This window comes from Tamandua tetradactyla, chromosome 19 (genome assembly GCF_023851605.1).
Source record: "Tamandua tetradactyla isolate mTamTet1 chromosome 19, mTamTet1.pri, whole genome shotgun sequence".
Lineage (NCBI taxonomy): Eukaryota > Metazoa > Chordata > Mammalia > Pilosa > Myrmecophagidae > Tamandua > Tamandua tetradactyla.
In genome coordinates this window covers 3,193,082-3,208,655 of record NC_135345.1, presented here as the reverse complement: position 1 = coordinate 3,208,655, position 15,574 = coordinate 3,193,082, and the positions used below count along the sequence as shown (strand labels likewise).

Genomic DNA, 15,574 nt, shown 5'->3' with positions numbered 1-15,574 from the left:
GGTAAAATGGAATCTTGTTTATTATAACCTCTTACATGCTTACAATTACTTCATAATTTAATTTGCTCATAATTGGATCATAAATTTCTTACATAAACCTTTCTGGTTTTCCTAAAGTTATTAATTGCCTGTTTCCTCTCCTTGTGACAATATGTATATGCTTTCCCTTTTTTCCCAGCTTTTTTCCTTTTTAATGCAATTTTATTGAGATATATTCACATACTACATAATCATCCAAATTATATAATCAGTGGTTCACAGTATCATATAGTTGTGCATTCATTACAATTGATTTTTGAACATTCTCAATATTTGAAAAACAATAAAAATAAGAAGAATTAAAACCAAAACATCCCATACCCCCATACCCCTCAATACTTATTTTTTGTCTTTATTTTCTTATTCATCTGTCCACATACTGGATAAAGGGATTGTCAGTCACAAGTTTTTCACAATTACATGATCACAGTGTAAAAGCTATATAGTTATACAGTCATCTTCAAGAATCAAGGCTACTGGATTACAGTTCGACAGTTTCACAGCCTCATTTTTTGCAGTGGTTATAGTTCCTGTCTGTGGCACGCTCCCCTCTCTCTAAGCCCTCTGCCTGGTGATACAGTCTTCATCACTCACCACTAGCTCATGCCTCAGGTCCATCCTCCAAGAAGCGTGCCCAGACCTCCCTGATGCAGGGGGCCATGCTACCAGCTCTGACAACACCCTCTACTGTCCACCAAAACATGCTATTTAATATTTGCTTGTCTGCTTCTCCCACTAAACCAATGGTCTTAAAATATTTTTGATCAAAAAAAGTAAATAAATTGAATATGCAGCCCTGATATTTACATAATATTTATTTACAAAAGATTATATATGAACTACTGTACTCAGATATTATGTATATTTGAAGATATAGGCCAAATCTGATTAAATCTCTAGCTACAATGACCAATTTACAACAATTTACAAGAAATTCAGAGAAGAAAGAAATGTAATTTATACAATGGAGAATCAAGCAATAAATCAGACTGAGGGAGATTCCACAGGACAATCTGGTATCTTCAACAAATATATTCTAAAAGGAAAAAATAGAGATAGAAGGTGAACCATTAGGTTAGAAATACTTAAATATTTAACCAGTATTACTTGGATACTGATTTCAAAAGAGTGGAGAAAAAAACTGACCATGGATGAGTGGATATTTGATGCTCATTTTTTAGGTGTGACAATGATGTTTCAATTCTTTTAAAAACAAAGAAGAGGCCCCACACCATGAAGATAGTAGAGTAAAGGATTCAGGGCTCCATCTTCCCACAGAAGCTTTGAACAAACAGCAAAAATAGACAGAGGGGTGGGCCGCGGTGGCTCAGCGGGCAAAGTGCTTGCCTGCTATGCCGGAGGACCTCGGTTCGATTCCCGGCCCCAGCCCATGTAACAAAAACGGAAAAAACAAAATACAATAAAGCAAGAAAATGTTTGGAAATGTTTCCCTTTCTTCCTTCCTTCCTTCCTTCTATCCTTCCTTCCTTCTCTCTGTCTTTCCTTTAAAAAAAAAAAAAAAAAAAAAAAAAAAAAATAGGCAGAAACATCTTTCCCAAAGCTCCAGACAACGGTTAACAGATTGCAGTGACAGGCTAAGTGCAGAAACAAGACAAAGGCCACTAAAAAGCAGTAGGAAATCGTGACACCCTGAATGGCCCCAACCCCACTCAGCAGCTTGACCTGAAGCTGGCCCGGGCTTCCAGAGTAAGTCCCTGGTCCTGGTTCCTATGGGAGCAAAGTAAACCTCGTGCACATTCTGGGAGCATGTATTTCAGGGCCCAATCTGCCTGGTGGTAGCCTGAGGCATTCGCTGTCCCATCCCTGCCCTGTGTGTAGCAGATGGCTCATGAAGCGCTCCTACAGAATGCTGTGAGCGAGCAGTCAGGTACTACCTGGGGCAAGAGACTGCAGACTGGGACAGTGAGTGCAGGAATGCTGAGTGAGGAGTCGGTGTCCTAGGGAAGAGGGGACATTTGTGTCTGTGTAAAGGGTAGAATTCCCAAAACCACACACAGACCCAAGACACATGGTTCAGAAAGGACCAGAGAGGCTCCTAGGTTTTGGCCAGGAGCTATTCTCTTAAACTCACTGTGCTGGTTTGAAAGGATTATGTGCCCTAGAAAAGCCATGTTTTAATCATGACCCAATCTTGTGGAGGAGGCTTCTTCTAATTCCTAGTCAGCACTGTAGACTGGAAACTTGATTAGATTAACTCCACAGAGATGCAGCTCGCCCAATTGTTGGTATTAACTTGGGTTAGAAGGAGATGTGACTCCATCTTATTTTACTGGAATCCTTTAGAAGAAGAAGCATTTTGGAAAAGGCTTGGGATTCTGAGAGAGCAGAGCTACAACAGAACCACAAGAGCCCATGCAGCCAGAGACCTTTGGAGATGAAAAAGGAAAATGCCTCTGGGGGAGCTTCATGAAATAAGAAGCTGGAAAGAAAGCTAGCCTTTATCACCATGTTCACCATGTGTCTTTCTAGTTGAGAGAGAAACAGTGAACTTTATCAGCCTTTCCTGAGTGAAGGTAACCTCTTGTTGGTGTCTTAATTTGGACATTTTTATAGAGTTGCTTTAATTGGGGCATTTTCACGGCCTTAGAACGGTAAACTAGCAACTTAATAAATTCCCCTGTTTAAAAGTCATTCCTATTCTGGTATCTCACATTCCAGCAGCTAGGAAACTAGAACACTCATCATGTGGACAAGTCATGAAGGAGAGTGCTCACACAGGTCAATCTGCAAAAACTGAGAAAGGTGTTTTCTTTTCTTTCTGTTTTTGTTTGTTTGTTTGTTTGTTTTTTGTTTTAGTTTGTTGGCTCCAGGCTTTCAAGGAAAGCTCTGTCATAGCACTAACTGGATACAATTTAATGGAACAATCATCTGAGAGTCTAAATGCCAGTGGTAAGACATTAAAATATGAAAATGCTCATTAAAATGTCAAATCTTTCAACACAGAACTATAAAACATGCAAAGAAATAAGAAGTGATGGCCAGACAAAAGAGAAAATTAAAGCACTGGAATCCATCAATGAGGAGGACGAGACTGGGGCATATCAGAAAAATATATTTTTTTAATGGTCCTAGATGTGTTCTAAGAACTAAAGGAAATTAGGGAAATGACAGATGAACACAGAGAGAAAATCAATAGAAAGATGGAAATTATACAAAGGAACCAAATAAAGTTGAAGACCACAGTAACAGAAATTTTAAGTTCCCTAGAGAGTTTGAACAGTAGACGGGAGTCGGCAGAAGAAAGAATCCATGAACATGAAGATAAGACAGATTAGTCATCTAATCTGAGGGGCAGAAAGAAGAAAAAAATGAATAAAAGTGAACAGAACCTAGGAAAACTGTGGGACACCATCAAGTGGGCCAATGTGCACCGTGGGAGGGCCAGAAGGAGAAAAAAGAGACAAAGGGATGTTATAATCCAACCGTCAAATGCCAAAGACAGAGAGAGAATTCTGAAAGCCACAAGGAAGGAGCAACTGACACATACAAGGGAGCCTGAATGAGCCAATTCTGTCCACTAGACCTGCCTGAAGAACAACTCCATCCTTTCCAGGTGCTCAAGGAGGACATGCTATCCCTGGACACTGGGATGTAAAAGCAAACAACCAAACAAAAGAGAAAAAAAAACTAAAAACAACCACAAGGTAAGGTAAAGATAAAATACATTATTTTTACAAAATTTACTCATAAATACATATAAATGCATATTTATAAATACATATATTATATATATGTAATTTATAAATTTATTTATAAAACCCTTTTTGTTCATCCAGAAAATTAATTTTTGCACAGGCAATGTAATCAGATGCCATACCTCTTGAGACTGTTGCTGCTTTTGTTTTGTAATATGGCTGAGAAGTAGATAGTAGAATAGTCAGCCCTAACATTCTCCTAAGAACCCTCTCCTGCTCAGTCATTTCTCGTGAACCAGGACTCACAGAGCCTTCATATGTGCCAGTAAGGACTGAAAGTACATTACAAATATTACCTAACTTAATGCTTAAATCATCAGCATTCACTTCAATTCATGATTTCTGTGCAAGAACTGCTTTAAGCCACTTACCACTGCGTACCCTACAGAACACAGGTAAATGTCACAACTCATAAATCCAGTTGCCTGGTACTATAAGCTACGTCATCTTATACCAAAAGCAAACAAATGAGTCAAGATTGCCCGAGACACCCCAGCTGTGGACTTCCAACGTTTCCCTCAGGTAGCTTCAGCTGTGACATGCGGCATGTGACCATCTGGCTTCCAGAAAGGAAAATGTACCAAGATCAATAAAAACATCAAATATGGCAAAACACCAAAATAACATTAAGTTCAAAAATCCAATCAGACCTAGCACCTCCACTTTTAGGTATATACACAAAAGGCCTGAAAGCAGGAACTCAAGGAGATACTTATACCCCAGTGTTCATAGCAGCATTATGCACAGTAACCAAAAAGTGAAATAACACAAGTGTCCATCGACAGATGAATGGATAAACAAAACGTGTACATGTCATAACAGGGACTGAAGTGCTGACACAAGCTACAACTCAGATGAACCTTTAAAACACTATGCTGAGGGGGTGCATCAGTGGCTCAGTAGTAGGATGCGTGTCTTCCATGCGGGGGACAGAGGTTTGATTCCTGGGCCATGCACCACCACCCCGCAAAAAAACATTAAGGTGAATTAATTAATCCAGACACAAAAGGACAAAAAATTATTCAACCTACATGAAATATGTAAATTAGGGAAATTCATAGACACAGAAAGTAGATCAGTGGATACCAGAGGCTGAGGGGAAGGGGACTGGGGAGTTTCTGCTTAATGGGTGTAGAGCTTCTGTTTTGCATAACGAAAAGGTTTTGGTAATAGGTGGTGAGCATGATAGCACAACATTGTAAATGTAATTAATGCCACTGTATTGGGCATAAAAAATGGCTAAGATGGCAAATTTTGTGTGTTTTGTATGTTACCACAATAAATTTTTTTTTTTAATTCCAGTCACTTAAAATGTGGGTTACATTGTTACATGTTAATGAAACAACTTAAGTGAGTATGCTGCAAAGATCTGGAGACAACTGCCAAGTGCATTATATTAGAATTCTTGTAAGGTTTCTCTTTATTGGAGAAAGAAGTTTTACTATTTTGCTCTGTTCCCCAGCAAAGCATGTTCCCACTTCCAAGGTTAAGCACACAAGACTCTGTAGATGAGTGCTCAGGACTCTAAGTTTCCTAGGGGCCAAAAGCTTATCAGAGGTGCTCAGCTCGATTCCCAACACCAATCACACACATACATAGTGGGTGCTCAAAAAATATTCATTAAATGGATGGAAGAACACTTTTCCTGACCCCTGGTTTTACAAACATCATCATCATCACAATAGTAACATTTATTTAGTGATTTCAAGGTGCGAAACAAGAGTTTACATTAATTCGCTTACTTCTCTCTTTTTTTAAGGGACTATTTTGCGTGTGTGGTAACATATATCTAAAATAAAATTTGCCATTTTAACCATTTTTAAGTGTACAATTCAGTAACAACTTATTACTCATTTAATGCTCACAACAACGTTATGTCATCATCTTTGTTTTAGTTATGATGAACTGATGTTCAGAAACAGTAACATGCCAGAGTCGCACAGTTGGAAGTAGTGAACTGAGGATATGGACCAGACTGTCCACTCACAGAGTGGACATCTCAACCCTGTAATGCTGCTTCTCTTCCAAACTGGCCAATTCCTTGAATTCTAACTGCTTATGTTTAAGTTCACACATGAACCAGGTGACTCCTACCTGGATAAGCTGCTCTGTGGAAGGAGAGACTTCCATTTCTTTCCGTGTGACCCCAAAGCTTCCTTTCAGGCTCATGTCCTTGACCTGCTGCTGCAGCAAGGGCACCAAGTATCTTAACGTGAGCAGCACTCCAAGAATCAGCAGGGTGGAATGCTCATCCTCTACAGGAACCAGCAAACCTACAACGGCAGCAACAGCATTCTTTAACACCTGATCCAGAACTTGGAAATTCCTGTTGGATTTGTTAAAAAGAAGAGATCTGTAGCCGAATCCTATTATAAATCTGGTCATGAGGGATAAAGAGGGCAATGTTGTTACTGTGAAAAACATATAACGGTAACACTATATGGTCAGAACTTGCGAATGTCACTGTACTTGGAAATCAGGCAGCTACTTTGTATCATATATTGATGTGCTCACTTCATTATTTGCTAGTGTTGACTTGTAGTTAACAACACTACAGGAGAAACTGTTGGCAGACCTAAACCCTGCGTATATAGAACGTACAAGGACCCTGAGCAGAGTTTGAGACCTCGTGGACGTGCTGGACTCAGAACCACTGCAGATGGCTGTGCAGTTTTGCTGTACAAAAGGTCAGACCTAGGAAGTCAAGTGGGAGTGTAGGGTCTGGCCCATGCCCCCAATGGCTCAGTGAGGCATCCTCTGTGCATGGCTGTGCTGTGACTGCAAGGAGGAGAGTCTTTTCAAACTCTCACAAAAATATCATACAGGTTCAAGGTTCACAATAGCTGCAATGGCAATTTGCATTTACCCATCAGCCAATGATAAATGGCCTGGTCTTAAATTTGTTTTTCAAAATTTGATTTTCAAAAGTCTATCTCAAGTCAACCTTTAAATGGTCTACCATACTCTGGGGGAAAAAAATCACTAATATGTCATCACCTTACCTAAGAGTACATTTAGTAACCAGCTATAAAAATATTGTGTCCTTCTTGAGTGTTGACAGATGCTCACTGCAGATCCAGCTGCCGTCCTCCGAATACTGGGGGAGTTCGACTTCAGATTTGCTATGAAAGCTTTTAACAGAACCTAGGGGAGGGGAGGAAGCCAAGTAGGTAAAAGATGAGCCACTTAGAAGCATATCACATACTTCATAAGATATAACTCAAGTTAGATGCTTCAAATTCTTGCGAAGTACAAATTATAAACAGCTTGATCCTTAATTTAGGATAGCCAAGAGCAAGTAAAGAAGTCTCTTTACTTCTTTACAAACCGTATTTAAGGATCCGTTCAACCTCTATATCCTCTGTGTGAGGGTGGAAGCCTTATTGTCTAGATAAGATGCATTCACGGTATCAGGGGACAAAGGCAGTTCATGATGCTATGGAAAATAAAAGCAGAAAAAAAAATCTACAAATAATGAAGGTGAGAAGAAAAGAGCACTAGTCATCTGCAAAGTGCCCAGTCTATGAGATGGCACTTGAGCATGCTGCTGCCATCACTGTGACATGCTCTCAGAAAGTCTTGTCTGAAAAACACCTGCAACTGAATTGGAATTATGGCTGCATTCTACTCAACATGACTGTTTTAACAACAATGCAGAGAATAAGACTTTGTCACTGGACCTCCAGATAATCAAAGAAAGGGTCTATATGTAAGTTGAAAAATGGCTATTCAAGTCCTAACAGAGGCCCAAAGCACGAAAAGGGGCCACCACCCAACTACAGTAGTTTGGTGACCTTGTTGCCAGAGACCATGCACTTCCCACTATTCCACACTCGGCTCTGAACAGCGACCAGGGCCCAGTCATCACTTCTGCCTTCACTGAGCAGCACACACCAGGAGTGAGAAGCTCTGTTAGGGCCATGACAGCTGAGGTAGGGCCCTGAGCAAGTGAACAGAAAATTAATAAGCTGGCATCTGACTAACAAACAAGGTTCTTCTAAACAGCAGGGTTAGCATAAACTTGTTATCAAAGATTTACCAATTACTGGTAAATTTATGGATTGAATCTCAGGAAACTGAGCTGGAGGACCAGACCCTTGGTCCCAAGATAACAACTGCAGAATATCAGCTGTCTCTGATCAACCTTTCTAGCTACAAATAAAATAAAATAAAATAAAATAAAATAAAAGATATCTGCATCTTAAGGACTACATTGAGTGAAAACACAAACATGCATATCATTGAAAAAGTAGAATAAGAATCATTTCATACTAGTCCAAACTTGTAAGTACAAAGAATGCTAAGAAATAGTATGAAAAGTCAGTCCAAGCAAAACTTGGAATAATAAATAAAAAAACGGAATTTGAGAGTTAGAATGACCTCCCAAGAACCCCTTCTGCAAGGCAGCTGTAGCATCTACACGGACCATATTTAAGCAATTCCCACACTGGGAAGGAAGCATGCTAGATTTAGGGCAGATAGCTCCATTTATCAAAACACAAGCATGACATGTTTATTGACAAAGGGAAAAGATGGGCCCCACTCTCTCAGTGGGCTGGGTAGTCATGTGATGTCCACCTGCATCCCAGGCTGCTGCAAGTTCCAAGGACAAAGAGAAAAGACTGTGAAATGGACATGGACATGGCAGGAGAAATAAAGAATGAACCAGCAATGGAAGAGGAAAAACTGTGAGCTGGCTAACTGTTGGTGAATATGTTTTAATCTTGTGGAAGACATATGTGAGATGTGTAATAGAAATGATAGTTGTCTGTGAATCCTCTTTTAAAGGAAAGAAAGTCCCTTTTAGAGCCACAGATCCACGAGGCCAAGAGCCAGATAGCCAGAGATCTCTGGAAATAAAGAAGGAAAACACCTCTGGGGGAGCTTCATGAAACAAGAAGCCTGGAAATAAAGTTAGCAGACATCACCATGTTAACCATGCCTTTCCAGTTGAGAGAGAAATCCCAAACTTCATCAGTTTTTCTTGAGTGAAGGTAACGTCTTGGTGCCTTAATTTGGACATTATTATAGGCTTGCTTTAATAGGGACATTTTCATGGCCTTAGAATTGTAAACTAGCAACTTAATAAATTCCCCTTTTTAAAAGACATTCACTTATGGTATATCACATTCCAGCAGCAAGCAAACTAGAACAGGCAGCATCTACCAAAGCTGAAGTACACATACCCAATCACCCAGCAAACTGACTCTGAGGTGTCTGCAACAGAAAGAGGGATATGTACTCCAAAACATATGCATAAGCTGTTTACAGCAGTATTACTCATAATAACCCCAAACAAGAACAACTCATCTATTTGGCTATAATAAAATGGATAAATAGTGGCATATTCATGCAACAGAAGGCTACAGAGCTGTGAAAGCCACATGACCTGCGAATATATATGACACCAGGATAGGATCTAACAGGCTTGATGGTAAACATAAGAAACCCAACAAGAATAACACATACTATAAGGTTCTGTGTCTGCAGAATTCACAAGAAGACTTTCTACGGCATTAGAAGCCAGGACAGTGGTTCCCTGTGGGGAATAGGAGGGAGTTGTGAGTGGGAGATAATATGAGTGCAGCATCTCGGGTGCTGGTTAGATTCTCTTCCTTGACTTGGTGGTGTTTACATGAATAAGCACTTTGTGATACACATCAATGGGCATACTTATGATGTATGTATTTCCCTGTATATACATTATAAGTCAATAAAAACTTTTTAAATGTTCTGAGTAGTCTCAACTTAAATAGCTGACACAACCACTACTGTGTAGCTTTTCAAAAATTAATTTTCTGAGGGGGGTTCCAGGAAGATAGCAGAGTGGAGTGGGTTGAATTCAGTCCTGTGACATGGGACAATACAGGGTACAGGGAGAGAATGACCAGTCCCAGGACATAAGTAATCAAAAAGGATCTCCAGTGGATTTGGGGGAAAAAAAGAGGTAGGGATCTGGATGGGGAGAGCAGGGTAGCTCAGATCGACTTGTTATCCCCACTGGAGGCAGACTGCAGCTTGAGGGGAGGTGCAGATCCCTCAGCTTCAGTCTACCCCAACTGCTGGCTGGGGAAACATCCCTGCACACGTCCATAGGTGGAAGTGCCTGTGCAGAGCCCAGTGGTGGACCCAATCCTTCACCACAAAGGCCACAACCCCAGGGCGCCAGGAGCATTCATTCAGAGGGGTGCCAGAATAGCCTTTCCAGCAGACATGATGTGCTGCAGATCTGCCAGGCTTTGGGGGTCAGCTGATTCTCTAGGCGCAACTGGCTCCCACATCACAGGTGCCAGGACCAGCCATCCCGCCAAGCCTGCCATCTTCAAGCTGCCCCTGCAGTCCATAGGGGTAAATGAGAGAAGCGGAGCCTCAGGAGCACCACCTACTGGTGAGAAGTGGTGGCTGCAGACTAGCTATCTCCCCCTAGGTTTTCCTTTATCATTATTCTTTTTAATTTTCCCATTCTTTTTTAATATATTTTCTTCTATATGTATATTTTAGTAGTAGTAGTGGTATCTTTATTTTTTGTTTTTATACATACTTTACATATTTTTGTTTAGTGTGTGTGTGTGTGTATGTATTCTTTAATTTGGGTGCATGGGCCTGGAATCGAGACCAGGTCTCCTACATCCACTGAAGTACCTGTACACGCTGGCCTAGCTTTTAATAGATCCTTAAATTCAACTGTAATCCCAATAGATCTGGGCCTTGGGTAAGCGGGAAATAACTGATGAAGTACAAAAGGAAACCTTCACTGCAAAATCAAGTAAATACAAAACTTTAGACAAACAAAGGAAACCAACTTGCAAAACAATCTTATATGATAATCAAATTCCCCAAACACAACAGAAAATCGCAAAGCATGTGAAGATTCAAGCAGAAATGGCCCAGCAAAACAACCAAATCAAAACTCCAGATGGGTCACAGGATATGGAACAACTACTCAAGGACATTTATAAAGAAACAAAGGATATCAAGAAGACACTGGAAGAACATAAAGGAGAATTTGAAAAATTAAATAGAAAAAAATGGCAGATCTCACAGAGATGAAAGATAAAGTAAATGAAATTAAAAATATGTTAGGGACAGATGATAGTAGATTCAAAGAAGCAGAAGGAAGAATAAGTGAGCTAGAAGACAGAACAATCGAAATAGAGTACACAAAAGAGCAACTGGTCACAAAGATGGAAAAAGTAGAATTGGATCTTGCAGAAACGGTGAAAAACGAAAGGCGGAAAAATATTAGAATCACTAGTGTGCCACAAGGAGAAGAGGGCTGAGGATTACTTGAGGATATAATCAGGGAAAACTCAACCCTTACAAAAGACATAAATATGCAAATCAAAGATGCCCAAGGAACCCCAAACAGAATAAATCCAAATAGACCTACTCCAAGACACATACTAATCAAGTATCCAATGTTGAAGAGAAACAAAGTCCTGAAAGCAGCATGAGAAAAGAGATCTACTGCATACAAGGAAAAACACCTAAGACTGAGTTTGGACTACTCAACAGGCACCACAGAAGCAAAAAGGCAGTGGTATGATACATGTAACATCCTGTACTAGAAAGACATCCAGCCAAGCTGTCATTCAAAATTTAGAGAGACGGCGAGCCACGGTGGCTCTGCAGGCAGAGTTCTCGCCTGCCAAGCTGGAGACCTGGGTTTGATTCCCGGTGTCTGCCCATGCCAAAAGAAAAAAAAAATTGGGGGAGATTAAAATCTTCACAAACAAAGATACAAAGATTGAAAGAACCAGTCAACAAAAGACACGCCCTACAAGAAATATTTGAGGGAATCCTGTCCACTGAGGAAGAAAAAGGAAAGAGAAGGACATGGAATTGAGGAGTACCAGTAATGGTAATTTAAAGGATAAAAGGAGAGAGAAGGAAAAGAATAGACATCTGACAAATAAAAGCTAAAAGGTAAGATGGTAGATTCAAGAACTGCTTTCACAGTAATTACTTTAAATGTTAACAGATTAAACCCACCAATTTAAAAATACAGATTGGCAGAATGGATTAAAAACTATGATCCATCTACATGCAGTTTACGAGAGACACATCTTAGATCTAAGGACACAATTAGATTGAAAGTGAAAGGATGGGAAAAAATGTTTATATACAAACTGTAACCAAAAGAAACTTTTAGGACAGTATGTTGAATAAAATGTCAGAAACAAAAGACAAATACTATCATCCGTCATTCATATGGACTAACTATAATACATAAAACTCGAGGAAGGTCAGCATTGCCACATATAACAACTGTTAAAGAAACTCAAAATGAGATCAGGCGTCAATTAGAGATAAGAACAAAGTTGAACAGGTCAGGATTTATGTCAATCAGAATACAGAGGTAAGGATGACATTGTCGGTATTTTAGAACTTCACCTACTCTATGAGACCAAAGAAAGACAGGCTTATTTTGTTCAGAATCTAAATTTTCTATAGCACATAATTAACTCAATCTATTTGGATAGATCATTTAAACAACCCAAACACAGGGAACACAGAATGGGAATGAGTGCTTGTAATTCTGTATAGCTTAATATAATATCCAGATACATATCAGAGCATGCAGAACAGATAATTAAAAAGTATTGGCAAAGTCCCCTGAGGGAAAAAAAAATATGGAACTATTAAACTTTACCACCAAGGAAACCCCTGATACTCTCTCAAACATCAGGGACCCCAAGTCAATAGGCCAAGCCCTCGATCTTAAGGTTTGTTCTTTTGGATCTTATTTATATAGCAGAGAAGCTAAGCCTATCTATAGTTATGTCTAAGAGTTACTTCCAGAGTACCATTTTTGTGGCTCAGATGTGGCCTCTCTCTCTCTAAACCCAACTCTGTAAGTGAAATCATTGCCCTTCCCTCTATGTGGGACATGACATCCAGCAGTGAAAGTCTTCCTGTCAACGTGGGCCATGACTCCTATGGATGAGCCTGGCCCTGGCACTGTGGGATCAACAACGCCTTCCTGATCAAAAGGGACAAAAGAATTGTAACAAATAAGGTATCAGTGGTAGACAGTTCAAATAGAGACTCTTATGCATGCTTCAACTAGACACTGCTACTTATCATGGTTTGCCAAAATCCAACCAAAACCATTCCTGCTAACCCTAAAGAACACCTAGGCCTTTATCTGAGATTCTACAAAGGTTCCATGCACTATGATCACGTTCCAGAAACCTACAACCTCCAAATGGGTTCCTAGGCCAGATAAGTCCTGAAACCCAGAGAGGCCAGCCTCTCCAGAACATCAAATTGTTCCATCCCTCTATCCCATAGTACTGAAAGCCCTTTTCAACATGAAAAAGTTAGAAAGGGCATAGCCCAAATACTCTTAAATTGGGGAAAAGATCAAAGGAAAAGATAGGATTTAACAAATGTGTATGATTGATGAATTATTATATTGATATTTCTTTTAGTTTCCAGTGTCTTAGAGCAGAAGGAAAAATGTAAAATTTTGGGACTGTAACCCGTACCACACTCTGAAATCTGTTCTACAACTAACTGTTGTGGTGTGTTTTGAAATCTATTGCTTTTTTGTATATATGCTTCTTTTTTTTTTTTTTTAAGTTGACACAAAATTTATTAACACAAAATTAAGCAATGGACAGAACATTTATTGTCTTTTGTTTTGAAGATGATTGGAGTATTTCCTTCTGAGAGAAGTCGAAAAAAATGTACCCCAGGTTGCTTGATATCTTTGTGTGGTTGACCTGAAGACACCTATTGAATCATTTAAAGATCCATTCAGCAATACCTCTAATTTTGGTGATCTGTATGAAGAAGATATGACAAATGGCCAACTCATACTGCAGAAAAGCTGAAATGAAAATTTTACAGTTGACTTTTCAGATGTTTCAGACGAAGTCTTTAGCTTCCCTTCATTATTTTGGATTCTTTATATTTTGTTTTAATAGTAGTAGTATGTGTGTTCCTTTAACTTTCTCTTTCTTGATTTAATTATTCCTACTGAGTAATCTTTTGAGAAATTCATTCTTCATGGTGTCACATCTGTAATGTGTTGTCACTAATTTTGCACTCAAGTTCAAAAGGAATTTGTTTTCGTTTCTTAGCTATTAACAAATACCGTGGATTGACTTAACAAAAGGAATTTATTGGCTTGCAGTTTCGGAGCTTAGAAGGTTTTCTTCTTTCTGGAGTCAGTATCTTCTGGCTGGCCAGCAATCTTTGTGGTTCCTTGGCTTTTCTGTCACATGGTGGCATCTTCCCCTTTCTTTTCTGGGTATATGCTTTTTTATCACAATAAAAAAATTAATAATAATAATGTGCTCACTGAGCAAAAGCCCAAGGTAAGAAAGAGGCCCGGAAAAGACAGGGAAAACCCTGCACACTGCATTCACCACGGGAAGACATTCATGACAGGAAGGCTGAAGCTAAAGAAAAATCTCAGTTTACAAAACCAAGAAGACAGACATCTCAGGAAGTAAGTCCCAGGGCCAGCATTTTAAAATATTAAAATGTAGAGCGTGCAACAAACAGTACCAGACAAACAAACAAACAGAAAATGACGGTCCATTCAAAGGAAGAGGTTAAAAAGCCAGAAAACACCAATGAAGAAGGCGAGGATGTGGGCATACTGAACAAAGCCTTTAAAAAAAAAAAAGCGATCTTAAAAATGCTCAAGGAGGGCGGGCCACGGTGGCTCAGCAGGCAGGAATGCTTGCCTGCGATGCCAGAGGACCCGGGTTCAATTCCCAGTGCCTGCCCACGTAAAAAATTAATTAATTAATTAATTAAAAAAAATGCTCAAGGAGTTGAAAGAAAACACAGAGAAACAGCTAAAGGTTATCAGGAAAACAATGAATGAGCAATATGAGAAAATTAGAACAGACATAGAAATTTTAAAAACGAACCAAACAGAGCTACTGGAGTTGATTACCATGATAACTGATATGAAAAATGTCTGTGAGGGTTTTAACAGCAGATTGGACCTGGCAGAAGAAAGAATCAGTGAATTTTAAGATAAGATACTTGAAATGAGTCAGACTGGAGAGCAGAAAGAAAAAAGAAATATTAAAAGCGAAAACAGTCTAACAACTCTAGGATACCATCAAGTGTACCAATATATGCATTATGGGAGTCCCAGGAAAGAACAAAGAGAGAAAGAGGCAGAAGGAACATTCAAGGAAACAATGAGACAGAACTTTCCAAACTTAACAAAAGACATGAATATGAACATCCAAGAAGCCCAGAGAACATCAAAAAGGATAAAAATGAAAAAATACACCCTGTCCTATGCTGATCACACCATCGAATACAAAGGACATGGAGAGAATTATGAAAGCCTCAAGAAAAAAACAACATTATTAAGTAAAATAACAGACCCACTGAATACTGATATAACTATAGTAAAAGTATGGAGGAAGGGTTAGAACTAAATTCGTATCTTCCACAGTAAAAAAAAGCCCTAATACTTAAAAAAACAAAAAAATTAGCAATATAAGCAGGTTATTTGGAAACATGGAGGTAAACTAAGAGCTCTGTTTGCCTCTCAGATATGGCAATGAAGAAGAGTAGTAGAAAGGTAACTACTCTCTTTGCTCATAGTCCTTTTAGCAATATTGAATGTCATTGATTAAAAAAATTAATTTAAACAAAAATAAATGGACAGAGAGAGGAATAAGTAGATTTTTTAAATGTCAAAGTTTCAGGAAGAAGGTGATTAATGACTGCTATATTCAGAAGAATAGTTAGCATGCTCATATTTACATCTGATCAAACATCAAATGCAATCCACTAGATTGAGACGAGGTAAGACTATGAAAGTAACATCTGTCATCTCA

At 39.1% G+C, this 15,574-nt stretch overlaps 1 protein-coding gene across 5 annotated transcripts in view; it reads right to left on the bottom strand.

The window, feature by feature from the left end:
* Positions 1 to 15,574, bottom strand: part of HTT (huntingtin) — a 237,460-nt gene that overhangs the window by 136,220 nt on the left and 85,666 nt on the right. For all 5 annotated transcript variants that reach the window (XM_077136283.1, XM_077136284.1, XM_077136285.1 and 2 more), the window contains 2 exons: positions 6,758 to 6,899; positions 5,850 to 6,028 (listed from right to left, as the gene is read on the bottom strand). In XM_077136283.1, coding sequence (XP_076992398.1) covers positions 5,850 to 6,028; positions 6,758 to 6,899 — 321 coding nt within the window. The remainder of the gene's footprint in view (positions 1 to 5,849; positions 6,029 to 6,757; positions 6,900 to 15,574) is intronic.